The sequence below is a fragment of the Mytilus trossulus genome, unplaced genomic scaffold (assembly GCF_036588685.1).
Source record: "Mytilus trossulus isolate FHL-02 unplaced genomic scaffold, PNRI_Mtr1.1.1.hap1 h1tg000343l___fragment_1__unscaffolded, whole genome shotgun sequence".
Taxonomy (NCBI): domain Eukaryota; kingdom Metazoa; phylum Mollusca; class Bivalvia; order Mytilida; family Mytilidae; genus Mytilus; species Mytilus trossulus.
Window position 1 is genome coordinate 484,002 of NW_026963332.1, and position 25,614 is coordinate 509,615.

Below are 25,614 nucleotides of genomic sequence, written 5' to 3' on the forward strand. Positions count from 1 at the left end.
TGTTTATACCGAATTGACGTGCACTTATTTTAAAAACGCGAAAAACACGATAAATTATGTAGCATTAATATGACGAAATGAAAAGAAGATATAGATGTATATTTTTTTAGGATTACGGAGGGTTATTGCGTTTTCTAGATTAATACGATCTGTTTTTAACAGAACTATTTTAACCTAAAAAAAAACACAATGACATACGTTATTAACTGTTAAAAGAGATGTTGCTGTCTGTGAGAAATTTTGTGATCGTATAAACTAAAATATAAACTATAACGATACATTTTAGCTAAAGATACGAATGACATATTGTCTGAAGATCGGGAACTGTATTTAAGGAGATAGCATTACTTTATAACAAGGTAAAGAGAAGTTTGAATTATTACAACTTTAATATGGCACCGACGTGAATTGATCAAAAGTCACTTTAAATCGACATTTTGGTGTCATATTGCCTTAAATTGTCATATTGTTGATACCAAAATTATGAAGCGAATGTATAACATGAGGGACATCTTTTTTTCCATTTACAATTTTCCATGATTTTCCATGATTTTGATCAATTAACAAAAGGTGATATAGGGATGCAATAAAATCCGTAAGTCGACTGATAAACATTGCCATTAATTGGCATTAATACCTATGAGTAGTTGACAAACAATTGTTAATCTTTTCCTGCTGATTTCTTTATCAATTACTAGAACACACCCGTGATATCGCGGGTCCGTGACTGAATTAAAGTATATAACTATGCGTTAGCCTTATTTTAGTATTGGTATTATCATCTGATAAAAGTCGTGCCGATTATAAGATACAGTTTCTCTGCTTTCAAATCTTTCTGTTTGAACCCGTCGACCTAGAACTCTTCAATTATTGGTAATATTCAGGACCTTGAATTGAGTATTTTTAATCAACAGCATTGTCCAATAAAGTTCAATTCTTTGATTCGCTGTTTTACGTCATGCCCGCTAACAAATTGAAAACTGTATTGTTATCTTAGAAAGTCTTACTAATTAAAAAACTACAATAGGGAACAATTTGACAATGATTGAATTTAGTTGTGTCGACCCTGTGATTATGACCCGTGTTTAAAGCAAAATCAAATACACCATTTGGTGGTGCGCCTGTCAGAAGCGGAACGTACATATAAGGTTAAAGTAACAGGTGAATATACTAAATTGGTATCGGTATCGGATTCGACCCGGAACTTGTTAATTATTGGCAATATTAATTATCTGGAAAACAAAAGGGTCTGGAGTGGTGTAATTTTTAATCTACTCCATTGTACTTTATTAGTTATAAATAAAGTTGAATTCTTTGATTCATCGTTTTAACGTGATGCCGGCTGATAAATTGGACCTCGTAATTTTAGTATTATAGATATAGTTTTCAAAATAGCATAAACGGTAATTATAAAGTGCAGTAAATTATGTGAATAGTCAAATACTTATTTCGACAAATTGAATATGACTGAATTGTTAAAAGATCTCGTCTTTTATATCAGTTTTGTTTCTACAGTTTCTCAAACACAATTTCTCTTACAGACAGAAGGTAACGATCCAACATTAAAAAAGAAAAGATCACGATCATGAAAATGCAATATTCCAACGAGAAGAAGACAAATGGATCAATTATATGGTCATTTTCATAAATTTCCTGTTAAATAATCTTTGAATTTTACAATAAACTATGGATTTTCTTATCCCAGGAATAGATTACCATAGCCGTATTCTTGTAGGAATTTTGGGTCCTCAATGCTCTTCAACTTTGTACTTGTTTGGCTTTATAACTATTTTGATCTGAGCGTCACTGACGAGTCTTATGTAGATGAAACGCGCGTCTGGCGTACTAAATTATAATCCTGGTACCTTTGATAACTAATTAAAAACACATATTCTGCACATTTAACCATTAGCAAACTGATATCATAAAAATTATAATCCTGGTACATTTGATAACTATACAACGTTTGACTCGTGTCTAGCTTTTAATAAAGTTATCATAGATGCTTTTTTAAAATTTTTATCTACTAGTATCTATAATAGTTTCTTAATTAATAGGCAAACATGAGAACAAAATGGTAAAATTCGTCATTTCAGTCATCTCACAGTTTTGATGTTCATTCATACGGTAGTAGGTAGATCTCAAAATTCTTGACATAACTGTCCGTGTCCGATTTGTTCTATCTACTAGTATACCGGTTTTCAAAATAAAAGACAGCAGTTATTAAATTCGTTTCGTCGGTAATATTGGCTGGCATTAAAGGGACCACGAGTTGATCAAATTGACCAGGATCTAGTATCTTCAGAGGGGAAAGATTTAATAAACTAGAGCTATGGAATGATGATGACGAACGACAGAAGTGGTGATTCCCGTTTGAATGGTTTTACACTAGTAATTTTGGGGCCTTTAACGCTTGTTGTTCGGTGTGAACCAATGCTCCGTGTTGAAGGCCGTACATTGACCTATAATGGTTGACTTTTTTTTAAATTGTGATTTGGATGTAGAGTTGTCTCATTGGCACTCACACCACATCTTCATATATCTATGAACATAGCTTTTGGGTCAGGTGAACTTATAAGCGATACGAAAAAAATCGTTAATTTGTTTGTCTATCCTGCAATTATCAATTAAGTTACGAAATTGCAATATTTTTATTGGATACTTGTTAGGTTAATGAGGACTTTACTTTTCAGGTGATACAAATTGAACCGAATCAAAATGCAAAGTTGAAATGGTATTTTTTAAACAAAAACATACCTTTCTTGCTACTATTTTCATAAAAAGAATAAGATGAAAGTATAAAAATTTGGAACTTTGAAAAAAATAACATTGTTCTACGTGATTATTGTAAGATAAATTGGACAATAAAGATATCAAATAAAAAAAATGTACAAAAGAACAGAACAAAATGATCTGATGACCACCATAAAACAACGTAGATGAATGAAGATGGGGTATGATTGCCAATGAGACAGCACATTCATGTGTGAGACAATTGAAATTTTACAAAAAAATACATAATTGTATTGTTAAAACGAGAGAGAGAAAGAGAGAAAGAGAGAGAGAGAGAGCGCGCACAGATAAACTTCAATTGTTGCCTCTAAGTTAGCCAAAATACCAAATTCAGAGGAAAATTCAAAACGTTAATACTAGTAACTGTCAGCGCAGTTCTTGATTATAGAAAGTAACGCTCAAGACAAGACAATATTTATGAAAGCAATTTCAAGTCCTGAAAGGTATAAGCCATGCAGAATAAAAAAAAATATAAAAGTAAGAAGAAAAATACAACACTATCCCTAGAAATCAGGCCTACGTTGAGTAACAAGATTTCGTAAGAAACCCAATATCTAATTCTTGTCATTCACACAATGGTTGTTGTTTTAATCCTTCACTTGATTGACTCTTATATTTGTATGAATCTAAATTAACTTCATTATATTCAATAAATCCTCTCATCTTACAATAAGTGGTTTTTATCATATACATTGATTGTATTTACCTTTATCTGCGCGACGGATGTGAGAAATTTACCTGTAATTTGACAACATACGTATGAAAAAAACGTAATAATAATCTGAACCAATTGCAGTTTTTCAGGCGACAGTTTAAGTCATAACCCCTCCCCAAAAAGTGACAATTATACATTGAAATGTTTTACTTATTGATACTTTACCTTTTCCGTATATTCTTTCGAATCAGCTGATTGACATTTGCATACGTTATTGCTAAACACCTACTACATACTATGAAATGGCTACATCGTTCTGACTTTTAGAGAAAAAAAACCTGTGTCTGTTACCTGTGATACGTAAACAGTATGCAACTAGATTTATTGTCTAAATGTGGATCTAACATTATTGTTATTGCAATACTTCTACTAACAATCAAAAGTAATTTCCACTGCCGCGTTATAAAGAATGGACAATCACTTGGTCATTTAAAGAAGGAAATAGTCCAAAGAAATAAAAGATATACATTAAGTATACCAAAAATGGTAAGTCAAGTAATATTAACTATCTCAATATGAATTTCTCATCACTGCTTATAGTTTTATCATTGTTTCTTTAGATTATTATAGTATAAAACTTATTAAATTAAATTATTATCACGAGATACGCATTTAAGTAGATATTTATTTATGTTTTCTAGTTATTTTACGTTTGGAAAAACAAAGGCAATATTTACTTTGCAATATTATCAAATAGTGTTGATAAACTTATTTTAGGAATTCGATTTCTAACACCTGCATTCATGGCGTGTATTTTACACATGTAAACATCCTATTTATGGATTTTAAACTATGTTTCAAAAGGTCTTTAAGTATGTTATAACACTAGGTTGTACTATTGAAACATATTGTCATTTACAAATTCATTCAAGAAGTTTAACATGAGTTGTTTAAAATTATTTTGATTTGAAATTTCTCTTATTGAAGTATCTTTTTTTAATGATTTCTGACTTTTGAACAACGGTATTCTACTGTTGCCTTTATTTTAACACTGACGTACATCACTGTATATAAATCTGTTTTAAGTTAATCGTTTACAATTATATGTTTTCACGTCAAATTGAGTTAGATTCATCTACTTTTTCAACTATTACCGCACCCCCATAACCAACTATCGACAAGGAAGATGCAATCGGTAAAACAGATACGACAAATTAAATGTTAGGTTTGGCAATATTATCGGTGAAGTAAATACGAAAAATGTTTCAAAACGACCGATAGACAGATTGATTCGCATTCTTTTGTTTACCGATTTGTTTTTTGCAATACTTTGTGTTTCAAAAATAACAGCATACAACAGATAATGAGTTTTTCGAATCTGATGATCGGACTTTACTTTTAACTCGGGCAACGTTGACATAATATTGATTTGTCTATTTTCTTAAATCTTTTTGAGTCAGATCGCTCTCCCACTGAGTTGTTCTTATACATCACTGTTTTTCAAATATTCAACTTTGAGCGTTCCTGACTGAAGTTAAACCCCCAACGAATCAAGTTGGGCGTTTACTCGTTTTAAGGAAAATTTTCGCAATGCTAATTAATTTATTAAAAACTGCAGTTAGGTCGTCGCAGTTATGCCATATGCGATCTTCTATATAAAGGAGAACATTTTTTGTTGTTTAATTACAGTTATGTAGACAGTTGCATGGCAATCATAAACAATCAAAAGGATTGAACGTCAAGTGTCTTGGAGGTCTTCAAGGAGTTTCATTGTCTGTTCCCATCAATGATTTGAACGTTACAAATAATGATGCAAACGAATTTTTATTTAAGATTATAACATATAGGTAGTGCGTGCAATTATATTATGAAGAGCTCAATCAACTGCGAATATTTGAGGCAGCGCTAGTTCTTTGAAATGGTTTACTGTTATTAAAAACGGACTGCATACAAATGAAGATTATTCTATTATAGTTGGGTTTTTTTTACATTTCAAGGACAAGTTAATCTACTGGCTCTGAAATCAAAATCAAAGCTACCAGGCTGATCGTTTTGTATTCATACTTCATGTTTTTTCTACAAGAGAAGAAATATTATAGTGTTCAATGATGCCCCCAGTCCAGTTTCTAGTTTGCAAGGATGCTCTCAGTCCAGTATCTAATGTTTAAGGATTCTACCAGTTCTGTATCTAGTCTGAAGAGATGCATTTTTACATTTTTATGCACTAAATAGACCTTATTCAATTTTATAATACTGTCTCAATACTGATATCTAAATTTCCGAGATGACCGAATAAAGTTTATTTGTGAAATTCTAGGGTTATAATTTCTAGATTGTGTTTTGAGAAAAACGTGCAAGAGACAATTTTTTTGAAAAGCATCTATTCATATCAATTTTTTTATTCCGTATTGCAATGCTTAACCCTCTAGGTTTCTAAACGTCTATTGCATCAATTACCGGTTAAGCTTTCATGCTTGTAGTTTCAAAGATATGATTATTAAATAATAAGGAGGTTTTGATTATTCATGTCTATAATATAAGAATCCTATTAATTAATTGGAAAATATGGATTAATAATATCCACTATTTGGTGTTTGATTAATTTGGCAATACGAATTTGACATCGTTACAGATTGAAAAGGGTTTTGTCTAGTAGAGAAGACGTGCATGAAGGATATACTTCGTACATAGGCTTCAATTTGAAGATTTCGTAATTTTCTGTCGTGGAAGCATTTTTCGTGACTTTACAAATATGAAGACAATACGTTAAGCTTGTAACAGCTTGTCAGGCATATGACAGTTGTTTTCCATCTGTTTGGTGTGTTTGCTCATTTGTTAAAGGACTCACCGTTTTGAATTTTCTGGGAGTTCTTTAAATGAGGAGTTAAGCTAGCAATTCAACTAGTTTTAATCTACCATTTTCCTCAAAGGAAAATGTAGAAAACTAAAAAATTAAACACATCAAACGAATGGATAACAACTGTCATATACCTGATTTGGTAAAGGCATTTTCCTATGTAGAAAAGAGTGGATTAAACACGGTTTTACAGCCAGCTTAACCTCTAACTTGTACGACAGTCGCATCAAATTCTGTCATTCTGAAAACGATTTGCGAACAAAACAAACAGACATAATAGGTAAAAATGTCAAAAAATAGGAGTACAACAGTCTTACATTGTGTTATTATCTTAATCGCTATAAAAACAAACAAATATATAATTTCTGTTTTGAATTTCCCTTGGAGATCTATTATTTTGTTATTTAAGGAATGACTGTAATATTTGTTCTGCCTATGAAGAAATAACATAAAAAAATGTGGTGCACACTGAATAACGCGCGCACACTTTGAACGTTCATTTAGTCAACAAGAAAAAAATCAAACAAAGTTCATTATAACTAACGAAATAGATGAGGTATACATAATAACAATTTTCGTTCAAGGTAATACAAAGTATTGCTTTTGTAAAATAAATATAAATTTTACATTTCAATATATATTTATTTTCTAAGGCTTCTTGTTTCAATATTAAGATGACACTACATCGTTTTAATGTATGATTGTTACTTTCAAAAATTTCTACACTGTTTTAACGCATTTGTTGCTTCAAATTTATATCGTGCTTATTTCATTAAATCAATAAAAAGTTGTTTTCCAGAGAAAAAAAATATTGGTTTAGCCCAGTAGTCAGCACTTTTGTATTGACATGAATTATCATTGATATGGTTATATTTATAAATTAACTGTTTACAAAAAATTGTAATTTTTCAAATACTAAGGCTTTTCTACCTCGGGCATAGATTACCTTAGCTGTATTTGGCAAAACTTTTAGGAATTTTGGTCCTCAATGCTCTTCAACTTCGTATTTTATTTGGCAAAAAAATTGTGTGGATTAGAGCGTCACTGATGAGTCTTTTTTAGACGAAACGCGCGTCTGGCGCATTTACAAAATCTAGTCCTGGTATTTATGATGAGTTTATTTAAGCGCCATCTTGATCTTATGAAAATTATGTAACATAAACTTTGCTTTGCTATCGTTAATTATACAAACAAAACTGTAAATGGGTCTAAACCTAAAGTACGCATTCAAAGGAAACTAGAAAATTTTCATTATCTCTTAAACATCTATTTCCTTTTATTTTCTTGACTTTGTATTTCTATGGGTAATATTTGTTTTCCTGTAATATCCAATACATACCTAAGCGATTGAAAATTAAAATCTGTCAAGAGAATTTGTTTTTCAAAGAAACATATAAAAGATATATTTAATTATTGACTAAAGAAATAACACCAAAAAGGTAAAAATTAGTAAACTAATCAAATTCACACGGTACATTAAATCAACAACAATTTCGCTACTTTCCCACATCTGTCTTCTTTAAATATATATGTTTTTTGTATATTAGTTTCATATGCTATAAATATATATGTTTTTGTATATTAGTTTTATATGGTTTCCCTTCCGTAGTCATTTGATACAGAGTATAGTTTCCTTCATAGTTATAACAATAATTACGACATATAACGATGAATGAAATTTTCTTTATAAAAGAACCTTGTAGGAATATGATGATTATACGAATTAATATCAATAGCCATTTAAACATCTGGTTTGTGATGGAGTTTGTGTTTCTTGAGTTATGTCCTTTTTTATTATTTATATTCAGTTTGATTTATGGACATGGTGATCTGTGTTCTTATTAGGCGTGTGCATATTGATGGTCCCATAGATATTTCTCTTTATTAATAAATATAAAATATACTACACACTACTGAATATAAGAATAAAAGTTAAAAACATCCGAAATAAATGCAACAGTAGTATACCGATGTTCAAAACTCATAAATCGATAGACAAAAACAAATATGGGTCATAAACCAAAACCGAGGGAGACGCATTAAATACAAGAAAATGACGACACAATATTAAAATGTAACACACACAGAAACGAACTAAGCATTAGACAAAATCCGACAAGAATAACAAATATAACATCAAAACTAAATATATGAACTTGGGATAGAAAAGTACTGTGACACGTCTTATAATAATGTGAATTCACACTCAAATATAAGAGGAAACAAACGACACAAAAGAAACACAACGTTAAAATGTAACACCAACAGAAACGAACTATAATATAACAATGACAATTTTCCTGACTTGGTGTGTTGAACCTGGTTTTGTGGCATGCTAAACCTCCCTATTTAATGGCCAAAGATTGAATTTTAATATGTCAGTGTCTTAAGATTTTGAAGATGAAAAATGTATCATCAATTGGGGCAACGATCGTCACTGATGAGTCTTTCGTAGACAAAACTCACATCTAATTTGCCAGATTTTAATCCTGGTATTTATATTGAGTTTACAAGCATTTACAATCATTGACGAATCTTCATAAACATGCAGAAAGTACAACTGCAATGTATATATATATTTGATTATACTATTTCTAGTGTTAATAAGATTGCCTGACATGGTATGACACGGCTTTGTGTAATGTTGGAGTAAAAAATGCATCTGTAATCATAATGACAATCAAAAATCTTGAAATTATTCAAATAATACGAGTGTATGTTCAGTACCTACGTACTTACGCGTCTGGCGTACTAAATTATAATCCTGGTACCTTTGATAACTAGTTACGTGTGAACTTGATTAGTCTATGTCAAAATTGTCTTGAAAACAACAATAAATGAAGGCCGCATGTACGCATTTAAAATACATATAAACATATATTTATCAGTTTCTTGGGGGGAAGGTCAATTGTTCATTGCAAAACATTTGTTGACAATATTCCTTGATTCTTGCTGTAATATCTGTCATTTATTTGTAACGACATATATGATGTTTTTAACCATCTCTGATTAACTTTTATTATTTTTCTTCAGAAAATAATAGCACGTATATGTCTGTGATTTTGTGTTTTTTGCATTTGATCTGCAATTAAGCATATTACACCCACGTCATTTTGCGACTACTATAATTTGGAACAAAAAACGTGCGTTTTGTCTACGCAAGACTCATCAGTCGCGTTTAAATCAATTTCCGGAAGGTCAAATCAAAAATAGTTTAAGAGCATTGGAACTAAAAATATTTAAAGCTCTGTCTTAAACGACTGGTGCTTATTATATCTCCGGATTGGAATATTTACTGTTTAAAATGATTAAGCAATACATAAACACTAAATTTAAAACTTCAACTGATGATCGAAAGAGTAATTGTTTATTTTTCTTCACAAAATAATAAAAACACGTATATGTATGTGAGTCTTCTTTTCTTGTTTTTGATCTAAAATTGAGCATATTAACACCCACGTCATTTTGCAACACTTACAATCAGGAATAAAACGCGCGTTTTGTCCACATAAGAAGCATCAGTCGCGCTCAAATCAATAACGAAATTTAGATAAAAAGGAAATAGAACGCTGTAGTCCCACCGATGAAGATAGTAAATTGATAATTGATCATAATCAAATAGATAAGATATGTAATTCTATGTATAAGAATATATCCTATCTTATAAATCTCAGGGAGTATACATTGATCTTTTCTTATAAACACCTATCTATTAATATGTATGCATGTATTGCTTATTGTCTTTTGAAAATGTACTACATGAGTTCTTTGTATATATAAGAGAGTGATAATCCCTTTCTTCATGGTTAAGTACGCGCGCTAGCGAGTACTTATCATGAAGTAAGGGATTATCATTCTCTTACAAACAGAGAGTATTATAAAGTACTCAAGGCGCAAATGATCTCTTGATTGGTTGTATTGAAGAATTTGTTTCATTGTTGATGAAAATTAAATGTTTATAATTGATGCATGACTTCATTTTGCAATATTTTGTTAATGGGCTAGTTTTAGTGATGTAAGGACTTTCTTTTAATTTGGGAAATGTTAAAAATTATGTTATAGACAAGATGTAAGGTGACACAGCAGCACAAATTATATGTTTCTTGACTGTGAGTATGAATGTAAATTCATGATATTTGATATTATCTTTTTTTATTAGTTGCAATTAATAAATAAGTTTCAATTACAACATGTGTACAACAAATTTTATTCCTCAGCAAATTCTTTAGTCTCTCTTTTAAAAACTATTTTATTAAGTCTTGGAATTGTTCTAATAAAGTGCCTTTAAAGTTTTAAACTTTAATCAAATTTCTGGTTTTTTTTTTATCTGATTATTAAAAATGATTATTTTATATTGTTTATTTTTTAGGTAAAATAATTTAGGTTATTTATTTTTATAACATTATTGGCACAAATTTACCTGCAGCAGTAAATTCGACTTATTTTTTTTCTTCACAATACAACTTTTAATGTAAATGTGCTTCAGGGCAGTTGTCACTCATTTATAAAAAAAACTCTTCATTTTGAATTGAAAGTAGGTCTGCACACTAGGATAATTCCTTACTAAGAACATGATTTATATTTATTCTTCATAATTGAGAAACACCAAATTGTAGAATTTCATTGTTCGAGAGCACTTTGCTATATTCCATTTTTTTTCCCTCTCTTAGAGATCTTTACATGATAAGTTACATGTATGGCGGATAAAGCTAATTTGATTCATAAATTTAGAATCAACGTTTAAACTTCTGATAGTAAATTCTTTTTTCTAAACCATAATATTGGATAGTCCAAGAAGCCACATATCTAAAATTACATACGTTATGAATAATGCAACATAAATGAGTGATCAAGGCACAACTTTGTAACACGGCATGAATTTGAGTTTTCATTTAGGGGCATAACCCCATATATGAAATCTTTTTTTAACAATAACCCTTTAGCCAATGGTATTGAACCAATGTGTTTACGCGCATCGGGTGCAAATGACTATAACAAAGATCATAGATCAAGGTCATAAATTATTTATCGAATGGAGGTCGAATATTTGGTCAGTGGTCCTGTATTCTCATCGAAAATCAAACTAAAGATATGTTACTATGTAGTGATTGTCACCCCATGTCACAAATAGAAACAAATTTTTTAAACGACCACAAAACAAATACCTTGATCAACCAATTCATAAAACGTAATTTCAAAAAAAATTCCGGAATTCATTATCCATTTAAATAAATAGGATACACTTGGTGTTATTAACATTCAATTAAATAAGTTAAGATGTATTTATTTAATTTATTGTCAAATCCTGTTGACATTTTATTGCTTCCGTTACTACAAAGAAATATATTACTCGGGATGATCGAAAGGTTTGCCCGGGTCCGTTCATAATAAACAGTGTCTAAGTATGAATTTGAAATTAATTAATATGAATTCTTTGATCTTCTTGTTTTTACAAGTGTCTGAAAGAGCCACAAATTATATAAACATTACAAGAGGTTGGCAAGGAGTTCCCTGAAAAATCAAGGTAATGCATTTGAATTACATTTTTTTTTGAACTGTGCATCTGAAATACTGCCGAATCAAGCTTTAAAAGAGTGTGAATTTGGTTCTAGTAAAGGTTATGTTAAGGTACATGACTTTTCACTTGATATTATTTGCACAGGAAGCTTGTGTGCCCGGAGAAAACCTCTGACCTTCGATAGAAAAGCTGACAATTCTCGTCCATTGAGATTGTTCACAGGCTAGCTAGTGATGTAGTACTTCTACTACCTAGACCACTCGCTCGGCCACCGAGGCCCAAGGAAAGAAAAGTTGAATGTGATCATATTGATGTTGAAAAAGACTTAGATTTGGATCCTCAATGCGCTTCAACTTTGTACTTGTTTGGCATTATAAATATTTTGATATGAGCGTCACTGATGAGTCTTATGTAGACGAAACGCTCGTCTGGCGTACTTAATCATAATTCTGGTACGTTTGATAACTATTGAATTAGCATGCGATGTTTCACGCAAAATCTGAAGGCCGACTTTAATTGATAACACAAAAATGATAAAAATTCATTTATTTGAAAATATCACTTAAAAAACCTCCAGCACAAAACATTTAAACAACCTAATACGTAGAAATATGCAACCTAGAAATAATAAACGCACCTTGAAGGATTGGAAAAAACTTGAAAATGAAGAAAATACCAAAGTTCTCGACTTCATTTTGGTAGATACATTCTGTTGTATTGGACTTGGGTTGAAGTAGTCATTCTTTAGTTTTAAACTTTGGTTGGGCTAATGACAGCAGACCTGCACTAAGTAATTTGTTTCATTCCATGAAAGTGGATGTCAAAGGGTTATTCTATTTATACCCTCATGCTGGTAGTTTCTTCAACACTATTTGTCTCATTAATCATAAATATATATACTTCATTTAGATTTTCCTCAATTTGATTAGTTAAACGTCTAGACATACAATGATATAGATTTAGTGCATGTAGTGATTTCATATCATAAATTAAGTATATAGGTTTCAGAATGAGTGAGAATTAGATATCGCTTGATGCTAACACAAATTATGCTTTTGGAATTGATTATCAGCTATATATCAAGTTGTATAACCATTTTTTTAAAACTCTCTTGAGAAATTCCACTTGACTTTATTCTCGGCGGCACCTGAATAGTTTGACGTCATAGGTTCACATCAGGCGTCACACATCAATATCCAAAGTTTTAAAACTGTTCGAACGCTTCAGATATAAAATTAAATTTTTCACAGAAGATTTGGATAAAAAGTATGAGTATTTTGCATGATAATGAAGAAATAGAATATCTGTGTTACCAAAGCGGAAAGGCATCATAAACCTGACTGATGGCATAAGGACGGTAGCAATTCATTATTACTTTTGCAAGATTGGCAGACTAAAATAATGCATTTCCATATTATGTGTTCATAGCAAACTCTGATCAGTGAGATAATTGAAATATCTCTGCATTTTTCTGCATTTTAGAATTCGTTAACTGCCAAACATTAACTTCATTCACCTTATCCTTTCTTTATCTGTAATTTATATAGATATGTCTTGTATTTCACCATTTTTACATCACCTGGTTAAAGTCATATGAAACGAGTGAGTGGTGAAAAAAAAATGTTCATCCTATTCTTTTACCAATGCATGTATATATCATAAACTTAGTCCTCTGTGCACGATTTTCTCATTTTTTACGAAAATATAACGAATAATCGTCATTTTATTCTCTCTCGGTCTGTTATGATTTAACTAATATGGCTGCTCATTAAATGCCGTGTTTTGAAGCCGAAGTTTACCGATTGTCACCTTATAGTAAACAAATAACAAAAGGCATGGGTATTTAGCACGTTTTTAACATGTACAATCAGAGAATTGTTCATTTTAATGACTGATCCATGCGTATTTCGACCACCGGATTTGTACGAGGAGGGTTACGCTCATGTCACTATGCATACAGAAAATATGTTGGCGAATTGCTTCCTTTAAGGAAGCAATTAAAAATATTTAAACTTCTTCTAAATGTGGAGAAATTAAAGAATTGAGGTTTCTTATGATTTTAAGCTATGGCCGCTGATAATTTATAAAGCTAATTGTTTTATTCTGTCGATACTTCTGTCGGTGTTTTGTTAGTTGTATCATCATCCAAGCATCTAGTGCTTCCGAACTGACGCGATTCGTCATCACATTTATAAAAATAATGCAATTTATAGAAGAAAAAAAATAAGGTTTCAACTCCTTCACCACATAAGTGTTCCGGTAACAAATCAGAAATTGGTTGCGGATACGATATGTTGGTGTCTCAACTCACAAAGGAATATATATGCACTGGCTTTGATTTAAGATATCAGACCAGCCGTTTTATCTGTAATTTTGTCATATTCCCAATTGTTGACAATTTTAATGAGAATTTATTCGCATGACTGTGGATGCATATATATCATACATCGCTATCCTGTTGACGAACCATGTCTTTCTTCTTTGAAATTTCAACGAGATTTGAACATCACTAAACTAATGTCGCCTTACGTTTTTGACCCAAGTCATCCCTTGATTTTTTTATCAATCAAATACTGTATCAACAACGTCGTTTTTTATTGTGTTGCAAGTATATAAGTATTTTTATCCTCACTGCCTTAGTTTCACTGTTTTTGCTGTATTTCTATCACGTAGAGTTTTATCGATATCTTTAGCATTGTCCTAAATCGGGAGGTTTTGCATGTCATTTCACCAGGTTCAACCCACCATTTTCCCTTGAAATGTGCGGTACCAAGTCAGAAATATGGCAATTATCGAATAGTTCGATTCTATTTGTGTTGTTGTTGGTCTTTGTTGCAATTTGTTGTTTCTGTTTTTCCTGTGCTTTTCTCTTATAGTTGATGTGTTTCCTTTGGTTTTAGTTTATAGCATGGATTTGATTTCTGTAATTCGATTGATGACTTTTGAACAGCTGGTAACCAAAGTAGGAATTTTAATGAAATATGAATCGGCAATAATGGTTTACGGCTTTATCATAAATCATTGGATTCGGAAATTTGTGTACTTTGAGATTCTTCTTGTCGTCAAAAGTAAATATGGTGCAGTTTTTCAGAAATCTTGACCAAAGCTCACTTGTCGTTTTCAAGGAGGAACATAATTGAATATCTGACTCCAATTTAATTACCCTTTTTACAGTAGAATGATTGAAAACTTGAATCTATTTTTTTCCTTATTCATTTTTTTATTAACAAATAAAAACCCATCATTAATTGAGATTTTCAAACACACGAGTACGACTTTACAAAAAGGGGGATGTTTTCAGTTTTCAATGATGTATTGTTTTTTAAATAATAAAACCAACGTCCGTCAAAACTCAACACATTTTAAAGAAAGTTATAAAAAAAATATGTATTTATTAATATAACCATGTAGTACCCCTCAATAAAATTGAAAACTTAATGTTTTGGCCCTATTCGTTGAATTTGGAAGACAACAAAATTATTTCAAAACATATTTTTAATTGCGTTTTAACAATGTCATGACGATTTCTATGAAATAAATGTGTATTAATAGGAATGTTAATAATTTCAAGATAAAACTTACAACTTTTAAAAAGATATGTTTTATGATAGAACAGCCTTTTATTCGTTGGAAAATGGAGACATTTTCGGTTATTCAATTCCAATCTAAGTGACGCAATATAATATGTTTTTCTATGAAGAATATACTAACATAGCATTACATTTACGTAACTTTAATCAGTAATTGAAACCTAAAATGACGTTTGTAATCTGGGAACGTTACTACAAAGTTCTGACCCTTGACTGGAATACATATGTTCATTAGTGGAAGGTTTAGCAAATTTCAAATGTCAGTATTGGTTCATAGTGTTTAAAGACCACGACAAAATTCGCAAGTCTTAGATAAATGAGAATGACATGCATTTATGTTTTTAAAAGTTAATAACTTAACTAGGTTTGATTTTGATATATTTTCCATCTGAGCTGGAGATTATAAAATCGGCAAACTCTTTTGTGTCACCTTATTTTGTCCAACCAACAATAAAGTTTAAATTATATATTGCTGTCTGATACATGTATCACATTTCCCTATATTGTCATAGTCACACAATACAGTTCTCTTCAATTATTTATCATGTGAAGGTTCTACAAGCTCTTTCAAAACTTTATCGATTTTGGAACCTTCTGCAGGAAAGAAGAAAAGTACACACCAAGTTAAGTTTGAATGTCTGTCTCGTATCTTTCGCCCCTCTTTGATCATTGCTTTCCTCTTTTCAGCTTTTCAGTCCAACAAATAAAAATAATGGGGTAACTTTCACTTATTTAGGGTAGAAATGTTATAAGAAATGAGTAATTGAAGTATTTAAGAGGAATGAACAATCCATATAAAAGTTTACTGTCTCCAAGGAGGTTTCAATAAGTCATTATGTAAAAATTAAATTACGCCGCGTTTCAGAGCGGGACATAAAAGGCTTCTCTTTTAGTGATTAATATTTGTCATTACAGCATTAAAAGTAATTTCATCTTCTCATAACAATATATTCATTTAAGTATTTCCTATGCCACGTTCTATCATAGCAGAATATAAGAGAACCCCCCCCCCCCCCTCCCAAAAAGAAAACACTATTATGGCTTGTTCTCTCAACTGAATATTCATGGTAGAGTCTTATTTCAAGACAATTTTCTCATAAAATGTGTTTTGGAGACTCCATCCACTCAGAATATTTCATATTTTATAATAGTTCACTTAAATAGCAAAACATTTTAACACATAAGATTGCTCACAAGGTCAAATGTGCATGTACAGCTTCCATTATTAGGTGTAATACCACCATTGATTCCCCCTATTAGTCTTTGTTAAATTTGCACTTTTCCAAAAAAAATGTGCAGAATTTATCTTTGTTTCAAAAAAAGAAATACTTGGCATGAGTAAAGTTTTATTCTGTCCAGTACTATAGCAAAAATTTCATATAACATTTCATTGCATATATAACCATCATTGGAAGTTAACCAATCAAATTTCTCCCCTTATTCCCCCTGTATACAAGGTTTAGTCACCATGTAACCTCAAGATTACAAAATATTCTATAGAAATCCCAAATAAAAAATAATTGTGTTTTGAAATACCCAAGATATACGTTTATGACACAGAAATGGTTTTACTGCAATACAATGTAGGATTAATAACTTACAACTGTAAAATTCAAGGGAAGATTTTTTTCGACCTACTTTCGTTTTGATTTGGTGGTATCCCACCTTTTATCACATTTTTCCTCTGCAACATTAAATCTATTTAAAGGTACTTCTTCATTAATTGAGAATGATCAACCTTTTCTGAACATTTTGTCTGCAGGTTATAAGGTTCAACACGGGAGAACTGAAAAGATCACCATTTTTTTTTTTTTTTACAGTATTATACTCTGAATATTTATTTCTAATAATTGAAGAGTATATTGATTTACCGGCATCTCTATCGTTACCTAGGAATAGATAGTCATTTTGACTAACTTTATTACTTTATTTCGGTTTCAGATGATTTTCATTCTTAATATTAGAGTGATTTCGCAATCCGTCTGTTAGATAATATCTTATTTCAATATTAGAGCAAAGAGCGAAATCAAGAATTTCACATTAATCGATTGATTGAAATGCAACATTTGCGAAAAACAAAAAAGTACTACACAAAAATAACATTTCGTAAATTGACCCGATTTGAATTAATTAAACTTAAGATTTAAATATCAATCATTACAAGTTCATTATCAAATTTATTTAGTGTAAAGAAATCCTCAAAAGTCATGGAAAAACATGAGCAGTGCCAAAATATAGAACTTGACAACTTGTAGGACCATAAAAAATGTTTAACAATAATATTTAGGTGTGTTTTAATTGATTGATAACAAACTCAATGTTTATACAGATAACAACAAAATCAAAATCGTAAAAATAGAATACCGTTATTCAAAGGAAATCATATTTGTTTATCCCTTATTGTTTTGTACATAAACGGGTCGTGAGGTTTCTTGAATATTAGAGACGTACAAGCAGCATACATTCTGTGCTGTCTGAAATACCATTTAGATTTATGGTGAACAACTGCGGAAAATATAAAGAATTGACTTCGTCGTTTTAAAAACTTTAATTATGATATAAATACACATGACCAATATAATAGAAAAATCCAAGTGTTACTTATAAATTTACTTTCCTTGTTTCCTTGAATAAGTATTAGACTCAAAGTCAGTAAGACTTATATACTATAAAAATTTATTTTTAATATGCAAGAAAATGATACAATTTGTTAATAAAAATATTTCGGTTTATGTATCAATTTATATTTAAAGTTAACATTTCTGTCAGTATGAATTGATTCTTAACTCATAAGTATTGGTATAATCTTCCTTTTTAGTTTCTAAATATGGATTGTAGACAATACGTTAAGGAAAATATAAATTGTACAATCAAATTTATATAATGTTATCCTGGTTTGTTTTCGTGACATGAACTTTAATATACTTTAATAATGACATGCTTACAACATTTTTATGATATGTTTTACTCTTGAGATACAATGGCTTATAATTGATAGATTTGTAGCTTGTTTTGTAAAAACATGAGGTAGAATGAAATATTATTCATTTGATGAGTACTTGCTAATCTTTTACCCATGTTATAAGACAACATATGAGTTTTTTTGCTTTCGTTATGTTAGTTTTAATTGCACTTTTTGTTTAGATTGACAACACCAAACAAGTCAACCAAGAATTGTTTCTATATAGGTCAGGATAATAGAGAAAATCTATAATTCATAAAATGATCTCATATTAAATAACTAATTCACCATATAAAGAGAAGATTTCTTGATTTCAGAATAAGAATCAGCTATTCCTTAAGAAGAACCCATTCCACTTTTGGTATTATTTCTAATCCTGGGAGTAGCGAAATCACCAAGTTGAATTATCTAAAGCCTCTGATTGACGCATTGAAGTCCCGTTCATCGAACACACTTACTACCTACAGATTAACTAGGATTTATATATGATAAAGTTGTCCTCTGTGAATTTAGTAGTTTCGAACAAAACTCTTTTTCCATACAGTTATGAAAACTCCTTTCACGTTTTCGAGAGGTACCGATCACTTATTTATTGATACTAGTTCTGCTAAGTACAGATTGGATGCAATTGATATTGTAAACCATAGCCTATACACACCAGCGAAATGCTTCCAAAGATAATAAAAAATGTACGTTTTTATGTAGAATTTGCTAATAAGGGTTTGGAGGCCACATCAATATTAGCAATATTTTCCCTCACAAAATCTATCCAGAAAACAATACTCTTCCAACATCCAAGATACACTGCACCCATCACTTATTATACCTACACAAACCCTTTTGAATCAAAGATGTTTAACTACAACAGAATACTAGATAACTGAATTAGCTGCTGATATGTAAAATCCAAACATTGCAATAATTCTAGTACATCGTCCCTATACACAAATGTTCCCGTGGTCATGTACTTTGTGGAGACCCTATCATCGTGTAAAATGAACTGGTTTGAATAAAGTTGTTACATATGGTGCCACATGTGTTGCAGGATTTGCTTACCCTTTCGGAGCACATGATATTACCCGAAGTTTTTCTATGTTGTGTTTTGTGTAATATCATTTGTCTGTTTGTCTTCTTTCGTTTTTAGCCATGGCGTTGTCAGTTTGTTTTTGATATATGAGTTTTAATATCCCTCTGGTATCTGGTGTTTCAAAGATCCATCATATGTGTATGTTCAGTTTCTATAGAATATTTTGTAAAACAAACCTCGAAGTTACATTCTTTCTAAAGATTGTAGAAGAAAAACAAGGGGTGGACATTTGATTTCCAGTGAGGGTTATTTTTTTATACGCAATGACATGTTATGTAAAATTTTGTCAATACTAATGGGCAGGATAAACCCATTTTTTGTGTCAATTATTTTTTTATGTGAAACAAAGATGAATTCTGCAATAAGAAGTGCAAATTTTAAACAGACCAATAGAGGCAACACCATGGTGGTATTACAACTTTAGTTTAGGGTTTGCCTTAATTGGCTGTCTGTCGTACCGTTTAACGTTTTACTATTACCAATGTTATTTCAACTGATCGGGTGGAGCTTACGTTTTTATTTGCATAAGGACAGTCTATTTGAAGATGTGTGTGATAAGGATGATAACCGTTATAATTATTACTGATTTCTAATCACCTATCAGTGCCATCAAAGAAATTTACAAAACAATGACTGGACACTTCATTTTTGAGTTTATCCTTAAACCCCTAACTATAGATGGACTGGTTTATTATGAGCGAACCGGTTAAACTCCGCCCAGTCAAGTGAAATAAATTGAGTAATATATGGTATTTATTGTGCTCACGGTTGAATGCAATTTAATCATTATATATTTTTATCATGTGTTCGTGAGTGGATGGTTCTCTCATTTGCGATAGTGCCATATCATTTCATATCGATTTAAAAATAGTAAGGACATCTAGGTTGATTACACTTAAAATGCTTTTTCTGTTTGTGTAGCTTGCTTTAAACCTATTGAAGATTTCTAGCAAACAGTCATTTATTAGAATAGACAATAGAATTTTTAATATACTGTGTCAGGTTTCTATAAAAAAAAATATTAGCGTTTACTGTTAGTTCATGTTTTTATAAGGTTTAACATGAGAATTTATTTTTACAATATGTATCCCTCGAAATCTTTATGAATGAATTATTACTATATGATTTCAAAAGGTGTTATTTGCAAATTATAATTAAAGCATTAGGTATCGTCTAATTTTGATATAACAACCTTAATCATTAACGTTAAATAATAGATATTGCATAGGATAGGTCAGAAAAATATATTTACCACTGGTTTACCTCAACAGGCATAATGTTCTGTCTTTCATCTTGTTATCAAATTACAGTAAGTACTAAGTCGGTAGGAATAGAATATTTGTATTATCTAAATGATGCATGTCGCCTATCTATGTCAAGAGAACTAGTATTATATTTTTTAATAATTTGGAAGGTCTATTTTGATGACCTTAAGTTTTATATAGCAAAATGACGTGCGTGTGTTCTAAAATGGTGAATAAAATCAAAATTCGTGCAGATGTGTATAACATGAGAAGTCAATAAGAATTAATTTCAAACACAAAAAGATCAATATATATTAGAAATTCAAAAAAGTACTCCACACATAAATACCTGTTTAAAATTATTTTTCAAAATGTGTTTTCAATAAAGATGACTTCGATCTGCAAGATACACAATCTAACCGGCACTATGCATCGTGTCGAAACCCACGATAGAGCCAACAAGAAAATGCATTACTAGACGAACAAAACATTCACTTTGTATAAAGACTAGTTGGAGTCGTCTAGGTCGCTGGATATATTGCAGGCGACGTTGCCATAATGTCTTGATAGAAGCGAGCCATGTAAAAACTAAAGTTAAAGCCGACAAGAAAATGCATTACTGGACACACAAAATATACACAAGATAATGCATTACTGGACGAACAAAATATACACTTTTTATTTAGACTAGTTGGAGTGGTCTAGGTCGCTGGATATATTACAGGCGGTGTTGTCATAATGTCTTGACAGAAGCGAGCCGTGTTGAAACCCAAGATAAATCCGACAAGAAAATGCATTACTGAACGAATAAAATATTCACTTTTTATATAGACTAAGTGGAGTGGTCTAGGTCGCTGGATATACTGAAGGCGGTGTTGTCATAATGTCTTGATAGAATCGAGCCGTGTTGAAACCCAAGATAAATCCGACAAGAAAATGCATTACTGGACGAACAAAATATTCCCTTTTTATATAGACAAGGTGGAGTGGTCTAGGTCGCTGGATATACTGAAGGCGGTGTTGTCATAGTGTCTTGATAGAAACGAGCCATGTTGAAGTCCAAGTTACAGCCGGCAAGAAAATGCAATACTGGACGAACAAAAGATACACATTTTATATAGACTAGGTGGAGTGGTCTAGGTCGCTGGATATACTGAAGGCGGTGTTGTCACAATGTCTTGATAGAAGCGAGCCGTGTTGAAACCCAAGATAAAGCCGACAGGAAAATGCAATACTGGACGAACAAAATATTAACTTTTTATATAGACTAAGTGGAGTGGTCTAGGTCGCTGGATATACTGAAGGCGGTGTTGTCATAATGTCTTGATAGAAGCGAGCCATGTTGAAGTCCAAGTTACAGCCGGCAAGAAAATGCATTACTGGACAAACAAAATGTATTACTGGACGAACAAAATATTGCCTTTTTATATAGACTAGGTGGAATGGTCTAGGTCGCTGGATATACTGAAGGCGGTGTTGTCATAATGTCTTGATAGAAGCCAGCCATGTTGAAGTCCAAGTTACAGCCGGCAACAAAATACAATACTGGACGAACAAAAGATACACTTTTTATATAGACCAGTTGGAGGGTCTCGATTGCTGGATAAATTGCAGGCGGTATTTTCACAATGTCTTAGAAACGAGGGTGCAAGGGGAAAACTAAAATATGCTTACGCAGATTTGTAGACATTGTTGAGCATAATTTTTGACGAGTATATAAAGTTAATGGTGTAAGATCTGTACAGGAAAGTCATTCCAATGGAGAATGTCTGTCGTAATTTTATCACAGTTTAGACGTTTATATACAATACTTTAAACAATTATGAATAATTTGCTTGATCACTATTGAGAATTGCATTTACCAAACTCATATACTTAGGTAGATCATCAGTAAATATTTCCTCATATAGATTTAGTTTTATTAAACTATTTTTCTCACGGTATCTCAAAAACATAACGCAGCTAATTGTTGAATGGAGCGTCTATGGTCAATAGTTATCAAATGAACCAGGATTATAATTTAGTACGCTAGACACCCCTTTCGTCTACAAAAGACTCATCAGTGACGCTCAAATCAAAATATTTATAAAGCCATACAAGTACAAAGTTGAAGAGCATTAGTGTCAAATTAGACAATGAAATATTCATTTATTAGAACTTTTTAATTATATTTCAAATGTGATAACAATTTCGAACGAAACATTTTCCTTCTCATACTTTCCGATTTGTTAACTGTTCAGTTTTAAGAAAATATGATTTTTTTTTAATTGTGATGAAACTTGTTGGCCACAATTGTTCAAAGAAATATTTTAAAAGCTAAAGAACATTCTAAAGAAATAAGTCAAATGAAAATGAAAAAAAAAAATATCCAAGACATGGCGATTATTCGAATTTCGTTTGAAGAAAGGTTATTAAAAATGTGTAACCTCAGTTGTATCCTGACCTGCCTCCACATGACAAAGTGTCATAAGCGTGGTCAGAGGCATAGAATATCATCAAGAAGGGTAACAACATGCAAATACATTTCATTTTGATGTTTAGTCACATTTTTGTTAACAGTGGAAATTTGATAACATGATAGTATTATAGATCGTCATCATAATTCATTTTGGATATGATTTTGTTTTGGTTGTGACAAATATGTGTGTAACGGTGAAATTAAAACAACTAAATAATAACAACTATCTGATTGTCAGTCGAAATATCGCACAACTATGTAAATTTATTAAGTAAGAATATTAGCTGCAAGAAACGTTTAGCTTTTATTTTTAATTTGCTGTGTTGTTTTGAGTTTTTTCTCGATTGATGATCGAACAAGGCTACATACATTTTCCAACAGTTGAGTTTCCTTTTCCGATAGACATATACCTTTTAGAATATCTTTTAATCCTCCGAGTTTCCAATTTCAATTTTAAGAGAATTTCATCAGCACTACTACAATGAATTCATTATTTTTGATGGGATACTATTTTTTATTGATTTCGATGTAACAGTGTGAACCACGAATTTAAATGTTCAATGAAGTAACAAAAATATGTATAGGCTTTTATGCAGACCTTTTAAACCACAAAACAATATCCTAAAAACACAAATTTTCCTCGATCCATGAAAATTGGTACCTTTGACAATTAGGGAACACACAGTATCAGCTGTCCCTTTTTTCTCTCTTATCGGATTAAAATTGTCAATAGTTTTGGTAATCAGAAATTATCACAGACAAAGAAAATCTCGCGCGTCCAAAGATTCTTACTCTCAGCAAAGCTTTTGTTTCTGAAATATTACATATTAATCATTATTTTCTATATTTTCAGCATTTATGTCAAAGATCATTTCAGCGATGTGGGAACGGGTACGGAGGTTGTGGTGGACACTGTCCTCCAGGGAGAAGAAACGTCTGTTCAAGATCAAGGGGATTCTGTATATCTGTGCGAATGCGATCAGGATAGACATCGAGTGTTTTCTAAGGGAACACAGGACTCTTGCTCAAACTCATTGTATTTATTTATGATTTCATTACAACTTAGTGGTATTCACTCGTTAAACAGTTAGAAAATTGTTGATATCTGTATTTCAGTAATCATTCATTATTTCTTAATATTATCTATTTATGTCAAGGTTTCATGTTCTTTTGAAATAAGTTCATCTTTAAAGAATGACAATACGCCTTTTTATCATGTATATGAATAAGCTCAAATATCTTTAAGGTAAAAGGATGTGATTGATGATATATCAGTTTCGTTTGAAGGTTTTTTTTATTAGTTTTAAGGTATAATTCTCTGTATTGTTCTTACGTTCAGCATATTGCAATATCTTATCAATTCATTCCAAAATTAACATTAGCTGAAGGTGTATCTATAAATATTTTGGATAACAGATATCCTTCTTTAGTATTTTTCTTCTCATATTGATTTTTGTTTTGATGTACTATAAAATACTATTCACGAATGTCTTTTCATTGAAAAAAAAACACTTTATAAAAAAAAACAAATTCTTAATCTACAGCAACAATATATATCAAATAAAAGAACAAAAGACTAAACTAGAGAATAGAATTTAAAACCAAATGAACTAGATTTTGAAATTTCAATACGTAATAGTACACTTATGGAATCAAAACTTAATTCTAAAGAAGCAAAATCCAATAATAATAAAATGCATTAGTAAAGATATTTTTTAAACAGACGAAATCATCATAAATGCCAACAAAAATACAAATTGTAAAAGTTATCTTTAGAAATACGAGAATCAATAACACAGAAAATAAGAGAAAACGGAAAAACAAAAGATAATGTAAAACAAAATAAGCTTTAAGGTTGCCTTTTATTACATACATTCACTTCTTTTAAATCTGGTGGTTGTTTCATTAACAATCATGCAACATCTTTGTATTCTTCTTAAGGAATGTGCACTATCAACGTTAACTCTAGAAACCAGTTATCCAAAAATTGCCAATGACAAATTATGCAAGCGTTGAAGACGCCATAGAGTTGGTTTGAAACACTTTTGTAGATAAGTGCTAGTTTGTTAATTGTTTCTCTGGCAAAACACGTAATACTATTCTTCGTTTTATGGTTGAAAATACGGATATTTTGTGTTATTTAAATTTGCTGTTACAAAATGTTAGAAATTATTATAAATTAAGTTATGTATCTCCCTCATACAAAGCTCTGATTCCTTTCACGGATTTGGCTATACTTTTTGGACCTTTTGGATTATAGCTTTTTATCTTTTATATAAGCTTTGGATTGCAAATATTTTGGCCACGAGCATCACTGAAGAGACATGTATTGTCGAAATGCGCATCTGGTGCAAGAAAATTGGTACCGTAATTTATTACTGTGATATTTATCTTCATTTTTCATGAATAATCATTGCTTTGAACTATGACATCAACTGTGTTTATTTCCA

General features: G+C 31.0%; 1 protein-coding gene across 1 annotated transcript; it reads left to right on the forward strand.

Moving 5' to 3' along the window:
• Positions 1-3,615: 3,615 nt before the first annotated feature.
• On the forward strand, positions 3,616-24,651 carry LOC134701803 (uncharacterized). Its single transcript, XM_063562923.1, has 2 exons — positions 3,616-3,994; positions 24,018-24,651. The coding sequence occupies exons 1-2, from the start codon at positions 3,818-3,820 to the stop codon at positions 24,150-24,152; spliced, it is 312 nt and encodes a 103-aa protein (XP_063418993.1). The 5' UTR covers positions 3,616-3,817; the 3' UTR covers positions 24,153-24,651.
• Positions 24,652-25,614: the final 963 nt, after the last annotated feature.